Source organism: Mus caroli, chromosome 14 (genome assembly GCF_900094665.2).
Source record: "Mus caroli chromosome 14, CAROLI_EIJ_v1.1, whole genome shotgun sequence".
In the NCBI taxonomy this organism is placed as follows: Eukaryota; Metazoa; Chordata; class Mammalia; order Rodentia; family Muridae; genus Mus; species Mus caroli.
In genome coordinates, this window is record NC_034583.1 from 11,076,078 (window position 1) to 11,093,276 (window position 17,199).

The following is a 17,199-nucleotide window of genomic DNA, read 5'->3' on the forward strand; positions in this document are numbered from 1 at the left end:
AAAAGAAAGTTAGATTTTGCTGGGCGTGGTGGTGCAAGCCTTTGATCCCAGCACTTGGGAGGCAGAGGCAGGTGGATTTCTGAGTTCGAGGCCAGCCTTGTCTACAGAGTGAGTTCCAGGACAGCCAGGGCTACACAGAGAAACCCTGTCTTGAAAAACCCAAGAAAGAAAGTTAGATTTTAAAATTCTAACTTAAATGGTTTGAGGCTAAAAGAAAAGAGAAAAATGGAATAGAGAGACTAGTGAGGTTATGTTAGTTTCCCTAACAGCAATTACATATTTTTAATTTATGTTTATTTGTGCATTGATGTTTTTTCCTGCATGTATGTCTGACTGAGGGTGCCAGATCCTCTGGAACAGAAGTTACAGACATTGCGGGTCCTCTGGAAAAGTAGCTAGTACTCTAACTGCTGAGCCATCTTTCCAGCCCTAGCAATTACATTTTAAAATTTATTTTTCAGAGATAAAATTTTCTTTCTCTATTTTTGCTATGTAGTTTTAACTGTCCTGGAAACTTTATGTGTAGACTAGGCTAGCCTCATACCTTCAGAGACCCTCCAAGTTAACTCAGGTGAGGATGTTAATGGCTCAAATAAAACACTTATAATTTTACAGTTTGTAGATCAGAAGCATCACTAGGTTAAAAATCATGGTGTCAGGGAGAAGAAAATCAGCTCAAGGTCCCCCTGCATCCCTTGGCTCCTGGATTCGTGTTTTAGTCAGTCAGTCCCTCTCCTCTAAAACTTGTCTCATAAAGACACTTGTGCCCAGATCACAACCCTAGCCTTCAGCTCCTTGTCTCAAGGTTAATCCAGCCACACATGCTGTGATGGCTATTCCCAGTTATCAGCTTGATTATATCTGGAATGAACTTCAATCCAGAAATGGAGGACATAGCTGTGATCCAGATCTTGAGGCTGGAAGACACAGGCTTTTGATCCAAATTTTGACATGGAATGACATAGGCTTTTGATCTGAATCTTGAGGCCTAGTGGCTATGAAAAGCTTAAGCCCAGGAAGGTGGTAGACACCTTTAATCCCAGGAGACTGAGGCAAGCAGATCTCTGAGTTCAAGTCCAGCCTGGGACAGAGCAAGTTCCAAATAAAGAACAGTTTAGGTCCAGGTGTGGTGGTACACACCTTTCTTTAATCTGGGCCGTGCTTTCTGCTGGAGGCCTGCCTACACAAGGACATTGGAAGAAGGAAGACTCACTCTTTTCCACCTGCTTGCACTTACCTGCCAGCACATCTGTTGGAGTCTACTTCATGATTCCAGCTTATACAGAAGACCAGCTGAAATACCCACCCTCGTGAGGCTGAGCAACTACTAGATTCTTGAACTTCTCATTCACAACTTCTCATTGTTGGCTTAGTTGGGCTGCAGATTGTAAGTCATTCCTGTAATTTCCCTTAATACATAGAGACATTCTAGATTCTAGAGAACATTGACAGGCAAAATTTCTCTTAAAGTAAATTCTCAAAAAAGTTTCCAGGGTTAATTTGGGAGCATCTTTGGAAGGCCATTTCTATGGGGAACTGGAGAGATGGCTTACTGTTTTAAAGCACTGGCTGTTCTTTCAGAGGACCCTAGTTCCAGTACCCACATGGCAGTTCACAACTCTTTAACTCCAGTCCCAGGGGGTACTGGGAATTAAACTTAGGACCTCTGTAAGAGCAGCTAGTGCTCTTAACCAAGGAGCTCTTTCTATGTTTTTGCCTCCGAAGTGCTGGAATTAAAGGCTGTGCTACCATGCCTGTTTCCATTTGACTATGCACATGCATGGCTGTGTGAGCAAGCCCATGCGCAAGCATTAGTGCTTTGCCTGTATGTCTGCATAAGGGTGTTGGAAACTCTGGAACAGACCGTTGTGACCTACCATGTGGGTGCTGGGAATTGAAGCTGGGTCCTCTGAAAGAGCAGCTGGTGTTCTTAACCCCTGAGCCATCTCTCCAGCTCCCCATTTGACACTCTCCCCCACACAGGGTTTCTCTGTGTATCAGCCCTAGCTGTCCTTTGTAGACCAGGCTGGCCTCAAATTTACAGAGATCTTGCCCTTTGAGTGCTAGGATTAAAGACATTTTAACATTTTTGTTGCCTTTAATGAATCATTTTTCTTTTTACCTTCACTGTTGATAACTTGTCTTCTAGAAAAACAAAAGCCTTGAGGAAAATGTTACCTTACTAATGGTAATCCTCCTGCCTCAGCACCTTTCTATTCTAGAATGCTGTATTATAGGAAGGAGCAAGCCATGCCTAGAGATGAACATCCAACCTAGTTTTTTATCTACCGTGCATGGAACTGAGACAGATCATCCTCTACCTCCTGAGTACTGGGGTTACACACACCTCCATTTGGGTGATGTTATAGTCTATCCAGATGATCTCTGTGGCAATATATAAAATACCTCTTAACAGTGATCTCTCTAAGGGAGCAAATAGCTTGGGGACCAAAGTGTGGTAAGATGACCATATTCTGTATCTCGAGTTCTCCCTGTATTACTGGTTCAACGTAAACTTTAAGAGAAAGGACTTATTTCAAAGTCTCCTCATTCTCTCCACAGTGCTGCCCTAGGAGAAGATGGGAAAGGGTTGCAAGGTTGTCATTTGTGGGTTGCTGTCTGTTGGGAAAACTGCAATTTTGGAGCAACTCCTTTATGGGAATCACACTATTGGTAAGATTATCTTTCTTAGTTCCTTTCTAGATTCTGAAGCTGGTGGAAGGAGCTTGTTGCTCATACTAACTGGTGTAAAAGAGTAAGTAAGGACAAGTAAATTGGGTTCTGTTGACATTCAGCAGTGCTTGCTAAATGTTCTGTACATGTTAGAAACAAATGGTAAGTAGAAATGAGTCATATGAAAATGGGGTCCTGTGTACTTGCCTCAGGCGTGGGTCTAGGAATCATAGGGTCTCTGAGGTGGCAACATCAAGTGACAATGTTCTTCAGACATAGCATGCTGATGCTGCTAGTTAGGCTTAAAAATGAAGAAATGGAGCCAGACAGTGGTGGCGCACACCTTTAATCCCAGCACTTGGGAGGCAGGGCAGGCAGAATTCTGAGTTCAAGGCCAGCCTGGTCTACAGAGTGAGTTCCAGGACAGCCAGGGCTACGCAGAGAAACCCTGTCTCGAAAAACAAAAACCAGAAAACCAAAAAAGACAAAAAAAGAAAGAAAGAAAGAAAGAAGGAAAGAAAGAGAGAAATGGCTGTTTGCTTGCTACAGTATGACCTAATTTGTAAGTGGGAATTATCTCATTCATTTATTCCTTTAATGAATAAGCTATTTCATCATCTCTGTATCACACTTCATGTTATGGTGCTTTGTCGAGTTCAGAGGTGAAGAAGATGGCATTTTTGCCTTTACTGAGGTCATGGTTTTGGCAAAGAAGATAACCTGTGGGTTAAAATGAAATGATGTTTATGTAAATACAGATCTGAGCATTTCTTTCTGGCAGGTACACATTTTATCTTTTATTAACCATTTTGGTGACCCACCTTTCTGTAGACCAGGCTGATCTGGAGCTCAGAGACTGCCTGCCTCTGGCTCCTGCGTGCTGGAAAGGAAGGCGTGTGATATCTCCACCACTGACACCACCTGGCTAAGAAATAATTTTTTTTAAATTAAAGAAAATTATTGTATGTTTGGGTGAGGAGGGGGCATGCATAAAGATTAAGGGTCTGGAGAGATGGCTCAGTAATTAAGAGCACTGACTATACTCTTCCAAAGGTCCTGAGTTCAATTCCCAGCAACCACTTGGTAGCTCACAACCATCTGTAATGTGATCTGATGATCTCTTCTGGTGTGTCTGAAGACAACGACAGTGAGTTCAGACTTAAAAAAAAAAAAAAAATTAAAGGGTGACCATTTGGAGCTAGTTCTCACCGACCTTTCAATGGGCCCCAGGAATTGAACTCAAAATACCAGCAAGCTTGAGAGCCACGTTGATGGTCCAAAACATATATTTAGAAAAACAAGACACATTTGGATGAATAACTACCTTTCATTTTGAAGAAATTAGTAGACATATGGTCATTACATGGGGTGCAGGGAAAACCTAGAAAACCAGCCTCAGAAAGCGTGTGAGCTGGGAATAACTCACTCTGTAGCCTTAGCTGGCCTAGAGTTTATAGAACTCTGCTTGTCTCTGCCAGTGAGTGTTGCCCGACTGACCCTGGCTCCTTAACGCAGGGATGGAAGACTGTGAAACGCTGGAAGACGTGTACATGGCATCTGTAGAGACAGACCGTGGGGTGAAGGAGCAGCTGCACTTGTATGACACCCGAGGCCTGCAGAAAGGTGTGGAGCTGCCAAAGCATTACTTCTCATTTGCTGATGGCTTTGTTCTTGTGTATAGTGTGAATAACCTCGAGTCCTTCCAAAGAGTGGAGCTTCTGAAGAAAGAGATTGATAAGTTCAAAGACAAAAAGGAGGTAAGTGGCTGTTTAGTTACCGGGTGTGAAGTCTGATGCTGTTAGAGTGGTAATGTGCATTCAGTGTAGTTTACACGTTTAAAGCTGTTCAGTTATACTGACTGTCTTAGTCAGGGTTTTACTGCTGTGAACAGACACCATGACCAAGGCAAGTCTTATAAAAACAACATTTAATTGGGGCTGGCTTATAGGTTCAGAGGTTGAGTCCATTATCATCAAGGTGGGAGCATGGCAGTATTCAGGCAGGCATGCGCAGGCAGAGCTGAGAGTTCTATGTTTTCATCCAAAGGCTGCTGCTAGTGGAAGACTGACTTCCAGGTAACTAGGGTGAGGGTCTTAAGCACACACCCACAGTGACACTCCTATTCCAACAAGGCCACACCTCCAAATGGTGCCACTCCATGGCCCAAGAATATACAAACCATCACATTCCACTTCCTGGCCCCTATGGGCCCCTTGACTTGTTCAAACACACCAGTCTATGGGGGCCATACTTAACATAATGCAAAATGCATTTAGTCCAACTTTCAAATTCCTCATAGTCTATAGCAGCCTCAGCAATGAAGTCTAAAGTTCAAGGTCTCTTCTGAGATTCATCCAATCACTTAACTGTAATCCCCAAAGAAAGACAAGAAACCAGTTGGGCAAATGCCAAACTCTGCATCTCCATGGCTGATGTCAAAGCGGGTCTTCAGATCTCCACTCCTTTTTCATCTTTGTTGACTGCAACAAACTGCTTTCTCCTGGGCTAGTTCCACTCCCTGTTAGAAGCTTTCCTCAGCATGTATCCCATGGCTCTGGCATCTTTAACATCTTTGAGTCTCCAAGGCAATTTCAATGTTAAAGCTTCTTGTTTCAGTATCTGGGATTCCACTTGATCTTTTGGACTCCTCCTAAGGGCTAGCATCACTTCTCCAGCTCTGCCCTCTGTAGCACTCTAAGCTTATGTTGATCCATTCCACTACGGCTGCTGTTCTTGGTGATCTCCAAGTGTATTGACATCTCCAATACACTGGGGTGTTCTACTCCAACTAGGCTTCACCAATAGCCTCTCATAGGCTTTCTTCATGGTGTCAAGCCTCAAATTCTTTGCATGATCCCTTCAGTACTCGGCCATCAACTATAGCTGAGGTTACATCTTCTCCAATGGCCTTCCATGTCCTCTCACAGTACCAAGCCTCAGCTGTTCTTCATGACACTTTCATGCCTTCAAAACTAGTACCACCTGGGTAACTCTTACGCATTACCAAGTCCAGCTGCAGCACGAGGTACAATCTTGGCTATATCTGGAACACAGCTTCTTTGTGCTTCCAGAAAACAATTCCCAGAAGATTTTACCTCAGTGATAATGGTCTCTTCTTAATCGTTGCTAATTTCTTAGCTCCAGCTAACCAGCATCAATTGTCCCAGTAGTTCCTTCCATTCTTAACTCTAGAACCAGAGCCACATGGCTGAAGCTGCCAAGTTCCTCTGCTTGCAGGAACTAGAACATGACTATTACATTGTCACTGGCTTTCTGTTTTCCAAATCCTTCACTGCCTAAGCTTGGCTGTCCTGGATCTTGCTCTGTAGATTGACCTTGAACGCAGAGATCTGCATGCCTGTCTCCTGGGATTAAAGGTGTGTACCACCATGCCTGGTTCTAAATTTAGCTGGGTAGGATCTTGCTCCAAGATCCCACACCCTTAATCTGTTATCTCCTAGAACACAGGATTTTGCTCCATTTCACTTAATGATACCCCTTTAAATACTTGAACCATATATTTTATATTTTTTCTTTCTAAGCTTGCTATGCTTGTTCGAACTTCTTCATAAGACTTAACCAGAGAACAAAGTCTTTGCTGGACTTTTTTGACACTTCCTTTGTCAGTGCACTTAATCTGAGTCTCTTCACCTTAGTCTCAGGCAGACTTTTCAGACAAGGGCAAAAAGTAGCCACATTCTTCACCAAAATACCACAAAAACAGTCTTTATGCCACATTCTGAAATTCTTCTCCTTTGAAATCTCTTGGGCCAGGTCAACACAGTTCAAATCACTCCCAGCAACAAAGTCTTCCATATTCCTACCAAGATGACCCATTAAGCCCCATTTAAAGCATTCCACTGCTTTCCAAATCCACATTCTTTCAAATAAAACATGGTCAGGCCTATCACAGCAATACCCCACTCCTGGTACCAAGTTCTGTCTTAGTTAGGGTTTTACTGCTGTGAACAGATACCATGGCCAAGGCAAGTCTTATAAAAACAACATTTAATTGGGGCTGGCTTACAGACTCAGAGGTTAAGTCCATTATCATCAAGGTGAGAGCATGGCAGTATCCAGGCAGGCATGGTGCAGGCAGAGCTGAGAGTTCTAAGTCTTCATCCAAAGGCTGCTAGTGGAAGACTGACTTCCAGGCAACTAGGGTGAGGGTCTTAAACCCACATCCACAGTGACACTCCTATTCCAACAAGGTGGCACCTCCAAATGGTGCCACTCCACGGCCCAAGAATATACAAACCGTCACACTGGCAGTATCTGCAAACACAGTGTGCATGACTGGCCAAGCCCATGAAGCACAGTGCTCGCCCTGCGTCTCTTGCTGTCCCTCTGTGTTACTCTGTTCAGGGTATGTTTCCTAGCTCCCTAGCTCAGGTACTGTATAACTCAGTCATGTGGGGGTCATTTGTCTCATCTTCAACCTCGACACATACACACAGAAGCTTAGTGAGTCAGCACCAGCTCCTCCCTGTTTGCCACTTTCTTGTTACTTGGAATTCACTAATCTCAGATCTTCTTTACATGTCACCTCAGCTCAGTCAGCAACCTCGGAGCCATACAGCACCCACATTAATTAATAGTCAGCTCTATGGCTTAGCCCAGATTCTTACATTTTATGTATTTGCTTGTTTGCTTTGTTTTTGTTTTTTTTTCGAGACAGGGTTTCCCTATATAGCCTTGGCTGTCCTGGAACTCTGTAGACCAGGCTGGCCTAGAACTCACAGATATCCTCCTGCCTCTGCCTCCCAAGTACTAGGATTAAAGGTGTACACCACCATGCCTGGCTGATTGGCTATCTTTTTTTTTTTTTTAGACAGAGTTTCACTTTGTAGTCCTGGCTGTCCTGGAACTCACTTTGCAGACCAGGCTTGCCTCGAACTCAGAAATTCACCTGCCTCTGCCTCCCAAGTGCTGGGATTAAAGGCATGTGCCACCACGCCCAGCTGATTGGCCATCTTTTAAAAAATGTTAAAAACTTATTTTTAATTATGTATGTGTGGGGAGGTGGGAGGAATTATATGCATGAATGCAGGTGCCTGTGGAGGCCAGAAGAGAGCCCTGTTGTCATATTTGTCACATCTGAGGGTTCCCCCTGACAGCTGAGGATTAGGGCTTCATACTTGGTAGGTAAGTTCTGTACTTCCCCAACTTGTTTTTAGACAAGGTTTAACTAAATTGCCCAGACTGGCCTTGAACTTGCAATCTTCCTAGTTCAGCTCCAGAGCAGCTGAGTTTACTGCTTTCTTTTCCTCAGTATCATCTACGTAAAGCAGTTTGCTAATTGGAAGAGAAGTAATTACTTACACAGTTTTCCTGTAAACTGCTATGGATGGTTACTATTGTGGTCTTTGGTCATTTTTTGTCCAGGTGGCAATCGTTGTGTTAGGAAACAAACTGGACCTTTCTGAGCAGAGACAGGTGGATGCTGACGTGGCACAACAGTGGGCAAGAAGTGAGAAAGTCAAGCTGTGGGAGGTGACAGTGACAGACCGGAGGACACTGATTGAGCCCTTCACTTTACTGGCCAGCAAGCTTTCTCAGCCCCAGAGCAAATCCAGCTTCCCTTTGCCTGGGAGGAAAAACAAAGGGAACTCCAATCCCGAAAACTGAGTCAAGCCTTGAAATGTCTATAGCCTGGCACAAGGTTACGATTTAACATGGCCCTTCACAGATCACCTCTGGGCCTAATGGAACCCCTAAGTGGTAATTTAATGCACTTTATAATTAAGTTAATTACTTTATAATTAACCTAGTTTATTGCTGTTGGACATTATTTTGTCTTTATTTGAAACCTGTTCTTATTTTGTTATTTATTCTGCACTTGTCAATAATAGCAAAATAAAATTTAGAGTATGCAGTATACCATGGGAACTCTTCCAGCTTGTCAGACTCTCATACTCGTTGTAATTTTATGCAAATGCATTATCTTTCCATAAACGCATGAATAACAGAGGTGGCTGGGCTCGCTTGGCAAAGGACCTTCCCCACTGAGTCATCTTAACAGGCCCAGAACTCTTGTTTTACACAGGGCTAGAGAGACTGCTCAGCAGGTAAGGCTGATGCCTTGCAGAAGAGCCGGGTCCAACTTCTAGCACCTATAACAGATTCCAAGGGATTCAGTGTCTTCTCTTGGTTTCTTCAGACATTTCATACACTTAGTGCTCATATATACATGCAGGGAAAATCACTCATACACATAGAATAATATCTAAACTTTTTTAAAGGTTAATTATCTTAAGATTATAAAGCTTGGCAATTGCTTTATGTACCTAATTTGTCCCAATAACAATTTGGATCTCTGTGAGTTAAATTCTCAGTTTACAGAGGCTTTGCTGAACAGAACAAAAGTGGTGGTTTTGTTTTGCTCTATTAAGTATTAAGATCTTAGGGTTAGGATGAGGTGCTTTTGTATTCAGTGCCCTGATTTTATTCTATAAGCTAGGCCTGTGCTGGTGATAAAATTAAATACTAGAGGGTCTTTTGAAAATGGCTAGAGTGAAGAACGGGGAAACATCTCTTTTCTTCTAATAACCTTACCATATACAATAAAAAACCAGAAATAGACTTACCATTAGTTTTCCATATAAATCTGAGTTTACAATTTAATTTATGGAAAATCTTACCAAGATCTGGGCATTGTATTAAAAAAGATTGCCAACCCTATACGAAGAACTAGGAAATAAGTTGTTTAGTGTTTTCAACTGTAAATAATTTTTAACCATTTAACTGAAAAGCAAAATATGAAACAAGGTATAGTAAAGAATTCATTAAGTATGGAACCTTCAACCATCAGCATTGCTGCTGCTTGCTTTGCTGTTGGTGGTACTGTAGACTGAACTCAAGGCTTCACACCGTATCATTAGCCTTTTTGAGGAAGGGTTTGTTTGTTTGTTGGTTTTTCGAGACAGGGTTTTTCCCTGTAGCTCTGGCTGTCCTGGAACTCATTCTGGAGACCAGGCTGGCCTTGAACTCAGGAATCAGTCGGCCTCTGCCTCCCAGGTACTGGGATTAAAGGTGTGTGCCACCACTGCCTGGCGAGAAAGGGTCTTAATAAATTACCCAGGCTTTGAACTTGGAATCTTTGTGCCCAGACACCCTGAATACTGGGATTACAGCCACCCGGTTTGCCCTTCATCCCACTAAACACTGGCTGGTTGGAACTATGTAGACCAGGCTAGCCTTGATCTCAAGTCCTCCTCAGCTGGGATTAAAGTTCTGTACCATTATACAGTCTTGGCCAAGTCTTTTTTTTAAAAAAACATACTTTTTTGGTTATCCCTCAGGTTAAGTCAGCCTGCCCTTCCAGGTATTTATCTTTCGGTTTTTTCTTCTGATATATTTTATATAGATTCTGCCTGGAGTTTCTGTTTTTTCTTTTGGCTGCATTTAGATCTTGTGCTTTAAAATACATGGAATTGTTTATGTAATTAAACTGCCTTTTGAGACAGGGTGTCATGTAGCCTAGGCTAGTCTCACACCCAGTGTGTAGCTGAGGATGACTTTGCACTTTAATCCTCTGGCATCCACTCACCCTGGGATGAAGGTGTGAATGCTGTTATGCTCAGCTTTCACTTGAATGAGTCTGGAGCAATAGCCAGCAGCAGTACTACTGAGTCATGGAGCCTGCTCTGCAAGATGAGCACCAGCTCACCAGAGTGGCTCATTTCTCCTGTGTCTGCTGCCACTTCATCTGCAGATCAGAAAATGCTTTGAGCAACAGGCATTGAGTATATCTTTGAAGCTTAGCTGGCTTACACTGTTTATTGGGTTTTTATTAATTTTGTTTTGTTTTTTGAGACAGGGTTTCTCTGTGTAGCCCTGGCTGTCCTGGAACTCACTCTGTAGACCAGGCTGGCCTCAAACTCAGAATTCTGCCTGCCCTGCCTCCCGAGTGCTGGGATTAAAGGCGTGCGCCACCACTGCCTGGCTGTTTATTGTTTTTAAGATATCTCCAGGGGGCTAAAGAGATGGCTCAGGGGTTAAGAGCGCTGACTATCCAGAGGTCCTGAGTTCAATGCCCAGCAACCACTTGGTGGCTCACAACCATATGTAACAGGATCTGATGCCCTCTTCTGGTGTGTCTGAGGACAGCTACAGTGTCTTTATTTATACACATAAATAAAGTCGTAAAAAGACATCTCCAAAATGTGCTGTGTAAGTATCAGTTCTGGCATATATTAAGTGATAAGTATTCCTTAACCTGCTTTCAGAAGCAAAGACTGCAGAGAGGAAATGAACACAGCAGGGTCAGTAGTTGTTCTTAATATTGTTTATTAGCACAAATGCAGACATAAGAAGTCTAAACCAATTGACTGAACAATTCCTATTCCACACTTACAGTTAACAGCTTAAGGTATTTCACTACAGGTTTCCACAAATCGTGATTCAACCCTTGAAGTAATTTGCATATAAGATAAAATACATTAACTACATGGTGTCTTGTAGCCAGGTGTCCATTTTACATATACGAGGTAACAAACTCATCTTTGCAAACTTGTTAAATACCATTGTTTCCTTTTAAGAAGGAAAAACAAATTCCATTTTTTTTTTAACAAGAAAATAGGACTTTACATAAATGACATGTACCTATACAAATTTAAGCTGATCAATGGAACACAAGTATCTACACATGCTTTCTTTTGTACTAAAAGTCAGCTAATCTTGCAAAGTTTCAGCTCTAAAAGTCGCTATTACCAGTTTGTCTACTGTAGCAAGATACCTTAAGTTACAACAAAATCCTGGGAAGTAAGACTGAATAATATCTGATATAGAAATAGCCTACTCTTTACCAACTCCCACCCCCACCCTTTCAAAATCATAAGCAGCTCTCTTCTGTGACAGACTGAAAACCCAGTTTATGTAGCGTATCTCTTGGTCCACTGTCTGGCCATTCTGTCGTGCTCTGCTCTGTTGGTCATGTACTGAGTGGCAATACTTCCCACCAAAGGGTCGGCTGGAAGAAAAATATGTTTGTTACTTTGGAGAAAGAAAATCAGACACTTTGCCCATGTCTGAAACACTTGTTGTCAGAAGGTGTTTTCTTCTAATCTTTAAAAACAGTTTTTAAAAAGGTTTATTTTATGTTTTTGGGTACTCTGCAGGTTATGAATGTGGGCCCCTAGTGGGTGCTGGGAGCTGAACCCCTCTGCAGGAACACTTGCTCTTCAGCTGGGCCTCTGTTTTAGCCCTTCTAATCTTATCTAGAAGGGTGGGAGGAGTGGCCTTGGCTTTATTTTCTTATTCTTCTTTAGTTCTCTCCCAACAAGTGACACTCTTTGTTCTCCTTGTGTATGACCAAGGCTCCAAGACCAAATTTGTTCAACCAATTAGAGCTGTAGATATTGGGAAGTCTCTCTGGCTGGTGCAATTGGCAGTATCTATTGTATAATGTATGCTTGGAAAAGGCTAAAACCCAGACTTACAAATAAATGTGTTTCTCTGAAAATGGAATGCCTAGTTATATTTGTATATTTAAGCAGAAAAATAATCTTTCTTTTTAAAAACAATTAGTCACAATAAGATTACAATTCTGAAATCACCAAGTATTTGGCAGAAAAATACCTCTTTCTAAAGTGAGCACTGGCTGTGGGCAAGTGCTCAGTGAATCCTCATCAAAACTGGCAGCAGAGCTGCACCCAGCCTCAGTGAGCTCAGAGTAGCTGCCTTTTCCAACGAGTACACTAAACAATTGATTAAAATGTCCTTTAATGGTCTTAACTTATTTGGAAAACAAGAAACATTTAGTAAGAAATACAGTGCAGGTGACTGTTAGTCTTACCAGGGTTGCAGTCTGTAAGGAGTGAGCAGATAGAAAGGAGGACTTTCGAGATGGTTAGTGCTGGGCTCCAGTTGTCTTTCAATATGTCCAAGCAAATAACTCCTTGGCTATTAATATTACAGTGATAAATTCTTGTACGAAATGTAACCTAAAAATAAGGCAGTTGTCAAGAAGCATTCATGTAGGAGGCAGTATGACATTTCAGGTAGATGCTGTTGAAGTGAGGCCACACTCAGTTCTCCATCTCATTTTACAGCAGTACCCACTGCCACAGTCCAGTACTTCCTCTTTACATTTTTTTCTTTTCTTCATCAGGCTAGTCTGGTACCATATATCCCAAACTAGCTGCAAATTTTTGATCCCTCTGCCTGCTTCTGTTTCCAGATATGTGCTACTAGTAACATCTGGCTTAACTTGAAGGTTCTCAATATGACTGTGTCTTCAGTTTGGATTGTTAGTTGTTTGCTGACCTCTTGTGTCAGCTGGAAGTAATACACTGCTGCGGAGTGTGCATAAAATCTAACAAGCTAGACAATAAATAGCAGTTTTAAGCATTTACACCTAGAAATGCCTATTGCCAACTGAGGAGCCACCCAACCAACAGCCATCACATTCACTTACAACTGGCAAACAATACACAGCAAGCAGCTGAGCTCTTCTGACACACAGCAGATCTAGACTGTAGCGCAGTACACACAGCTCTTACTAACATGGAGTAACAGGATAGCAGCACACAAATGGAAGACTCTAGCTTTTGTGATTACAATGAAAACTTGATCTCTCTCAAGGAACAGTTAATGTCAGAAGACATAAGGGATGCCTTACCTTTGGAGGCTTGAAAGGATACTCTGGGGTAAAAGTAATGTCAAGGAAGAATACTCCACCTTCATACACAGACCCTGGAGGACCCAGAATGGTTGATCTCCACTCATAGATGTTGTCACCCTTGGGACCAGCACTGTGAAATAATACAGGAGCAGATAAAGACATGGTGACCTTGCATCAGAAAAGGGGAAAAAAAAAAAAAAAAAAAAAAAAACCCTTCCCCTTATCCTTTTGGTTTAATGTCTGGGTTCTCTTCATAAAGAGTATGGTAGTGAGCCATGACAGAAGAACACCAGATCCATTCTAAACACACTAGCTACAGCTAGACATGAAACTTTCTTCAACTCTCAAATGTAAGGTAAACATCAATTAAAGATTCGTTTCTTAGAATATAAGCCGCTGACTATTATGATTCAAAGAAACTCAGAGCAAATCTCAGTACCTGTGGCTTCTCCAAACACTTCTCACCCAGGCTAGGGTGAGACCTATCCTGGGGACAGGGCTTCTGCTTCCCTTCCCCCATCTTCTCTTCATTGTACTGCTCAGCTATTTTGACTATGGCTCTCTTGGTCCACACCGCAATCTTTTTTTTTTTTTTTTTTATTACATGTAAGTACACTGTAGCTGTCTTCAGACACACCAGAAGAGGGAGTCAGATCTTGTTACGGATGGTTGTGAGCCACCATGTGGTTGCTGGGATTTGAACTAAGGACCTTTGGAAGAGCAGTCGGGTGCTCTTACCTGCTGAGCCATCTCACCAGCTCCCACACCGCAATCTTGACCTCTTGTTTCACTCTTGGTCAGCTTGCCCCACCCCCCCTTTTCTTGTCCTCCCCATCCCCATCCCCAATAGCTCCATTCAGTCTGTTGGCTCAGTCTGGACTCTCCCAGATGTCTCTGCCTGTTTTTCCCTTTATCTACAATAAAATCTAACCATACCTAGGAGTGATCATGTCCTCATTTTTCATTCAGTGACAAGTTTTCTCATAGCTGCATCATTTCTGGTAAATAAGAAGAATCTTTGCCCTAACTAATGTACTTGGCAGAGTTTTAAACTCCACACTGACATAAAGACATACAACATTTGACTTCCAGCCAGCCAGCCTACATACACACACACAATTGCTAGAAGATCTTCTGGTCCTCTGAGACAGAGTAGCTCAAACTGTCTTCAAAGTCACTCAGCCCTCACAAATGCTGGGTCATGGTAATTCCAAGTTGGTGACTATGCTTCCTAGCTTATAAAAATTAGTGAGTGAGAGAGGCGAATGTCAATGATGTAATCAGTTTTCACTTCAGTGCTAAACTAAATACTAACTTTCATTAGCCAGTAACCAAACCCCATTCTTGTTAAATACAATACAATATACTTGGTTGTGCCCTCACTCGGCTATACCATCCTTTGCATTGGCTTCCAGAGTGCTCTGTATTCAAGAACCTTAGCAACAGCAGTAAAACTTACCCTCCAATTCTAAGACCTATAGAGTAGTAATACTCTTTCTCTTTATAGTAGTAATTTCTTACTGCTAAGGTAGGGTACAGGGGAAAGACTAAAAAATGATTTATTTCTATTTGTGTATCCCCCGTCCCCCACACACACTGCCTGCTCTTACAAGCCAGAGGGCACGAGATCCCTGGAGCTGGAGTGACATGTGGTTGTGTGCTGCTTGACACAGATGCAGGAAACTGGCTGGATCCTCTGGAAGAGAATCAGGGGCTCTTAACTGCTGAGTGATCTCTCCAGCCTCCAGAAAGATCTAACCAGCTCTCTCCTAGGAATATACTATGACCCCTAGTACAAAGTTACCTCTGCTTCTTCATTTACTGAGAACAGAATGGGTTCTCAATTATCAAAAGTTAGCCTGTTTGTGCCCCTTGCTTAACTTCCAGTGGGATGGTCACTAGGAGGTTGGGCCCTTGGGGATGGTCAGGTCAAGAAAGTAGAGGTCATTATGTATGAGCTTAGTGTCCTAAATAAGACCTCACCACCAGAACATTTGCTTCTTACCTGCCACCGAGGATTAGTGCAACAAGACAGCTGTCTGGAAACTAAGAAATGGTTCCTCACTACACTAAAACTGCTAGCACTTAAGTCTTGCATATCTCATCCCAAAGTGACAGAGGCCTTTAAAGTTCAATCAACACTATTCCACCAAACTGCCACCGAAAACTATTCATTGTCAGGCTGGCAAGATGGTTTAGCAGGTAAAGGCGTTTGCTGCCAAGCCTGATGATCTGAGTTCAATCCACAGAACCCTCACAGTGGACAGAACCAACTGTCCATACACATGTGGACCAGGCTGTCCTTGAATTGGAGATCCATTTACCTCTACCTCCAGAGTGCTGGGGTTGGAAAAAAAAAAAGGACCGTGAAAGCTGAGCTAGAAGCAGACAAGTAGACATCAGCAGGAAGTGAGAGTAGAGAAAAGGGTTCTGATGTCCATGTGAGCTAACAATGTTTTAAAACAGAGCCCAAGATTTTCTGGCACTCATGATCTGACTGCTACTCCATAAAAGGCACCCCTTGGGAGCAAGAGGGTTCGAAGACTGCCAAGTGGCCATAGAGGCTAACTTGTGACCTTCACCAGCGTTGAAGTCACTTCTGGATTGTTACACATGGGAAGGCGGGTACTGCTAGTACCTGGTAGGTAGAGGTCAGCACTAAGCACCCTGAAGTACACTCTACAAAGCACAACACAATTACTTCAGCTGCAGATTCCAGCAGTGCTGAGGCCAGGAAGCCCTGCCTTGGAGAGCATGGCTCAAGGTCAAGCTTAGAAAGGAAAGAGTTGTAGCTGGTTACAATAATAGCTATCATTGTTTTACTGCTCTGTGCCTGCTTTAGAAAAAGAAATACATATGGCTATTATTACTGTTAGATTTGTGCTATTAGTGTGGTCCCTAAGTAAGCAACATCACCACCCCTTGGGATTTTGTTAGAAATGCACACATTTTCTAACTAGATCCCTAAATGATTCCTAAATACACTCAAGTTTAAAGGTCAGTAACTGGCAATACAAATGATCTTTTCCTAGTGTTTGGCTTTTAATTATCATTTTACTATAGCTCTCCCCACTCTTACCTATTAACTCTGCAGTGAGATCAATCCTGGCAGTACTTAGTTAGTTCTGTTAGATTCAAAATCCAGTCCACAACTGTCTATATTCCCTGACAACATTATTCAAAAATCCCTTTCTTTTACTTTCCCCACCCACCTTGAGACAGTTCCCTGGCTGTCTTGGAACTTGCTAGACCAGATCACTCCAAACTCACATAGCTCTACCTGGCTCTGCATGCTGGGACTAAATGCCTGAACCACTACAGCAGGCCCCACGATTCATTTCTTATCTTGTCTTCTTTTGCTATAGGGTAGATCCTTTCTTCCAACACTGCGCTCTCCACAAGAGCTACCCACTCAGCATACCTAGGACTTTTATGATGTGCTGGACTAAGGGGAGAGACATGTTTTAGTGAGTATCAGTGTAAAAGTCTGTACAGGAAGAGGAGAAGAAAATGCTGGGGTACACTGAGGCCACCGACCCTTGGAAAGAACGTGTGGACCAAAGACAAACCTAAGCAGGTTGTACAAGACCTGGCTCCCACACCACACGTCACTGGAGTCCAGGAAATCTAGTCATCTTTACTGGAACAAAGTGGGCCCAAGGAGTTGTAACTTCCTCACTAAAGGGAAGGAGACTGGCTTAAGTACCAGGTCAAGAATGGCATCCCTACAAATTCCTAATTCTTATTACACCAACACTCCACTCTCCAATAGGGAGTGTCTAACAAGAAGTAAGAAAATTTCAAATGGGTCCAAATTCTGGGGATCTCACATTTTCTTCATGGTAGCTAAGCAAAAACTCTACATCAGAGTCCCATCTCAGCCTTCTCTAGGGAATTCAAAC

At 42.6% G+C, this 17,199-nt stretch overlaps 2 protein-coding genes across 4 annotated transcripts in view; one reads left to right on the forward strand and one right to left on the reverse strand.

Moving 5' to 3' along the window:
• Window positions 1–12,194, forward strand: part of Nkiras1 (NFKB inhibitor interacting Ras like 1) — a 16,971-nt gene extending 4,777 nt beyond the window's left edge. For all 3 annotated transcript variants that reach the window (XM_021181201.2, XM_021181200.2, XM_021181202.2), the window contains exons 2-4: window positions 2,563–2,673; window positions 4,189–4,430; window positions 8,059–12,194. In XM_021181201.2, coding sequence (XP_021036860.1) covers window positions 2,580–2,673; window positions 4,189–4,430; window positions 8,059–8,301 — 579 coding nt within the window. In that variant the 5' untranslated portion in view covers window positions 2,563–2,579 and the 3' untranslated portion in view covers window positions 8,302–12,194. The remainder of the gene's footprint in view (window positions 1–2,562; window positions 2,674–4,188; window positions 4,431–8,058) is intronic.
• Window positions 10,946–17,199, reverse strand: part of Ube2e1 (ubiquitin conjugating enzyme E2 E1) — a 45,750-nt gene continuing 39,496 nt past the window's right edge. Inside the window, exons 4-6 of the mRNA XM_021181199.1 lie at window positions 13,295–13,427; window positions 12,470–12,617; window positions 10,946–11,644 (exon numbers count right to left, since the gene is read on the reverse strand). Coding sequence (XP_021036858.1) covers window positions 11,547–11,644; window positions 12,470–12,617; window positions 13,295–13,427 — 379 coding nt within the window. The 3' untranslated portion in view covers window positions 10,946–11,546. The remainder of the gene's footprint in view (window positions 11,645–12,469; window positions 12,618–13,294; window positions 13,428–17,199) is intronic.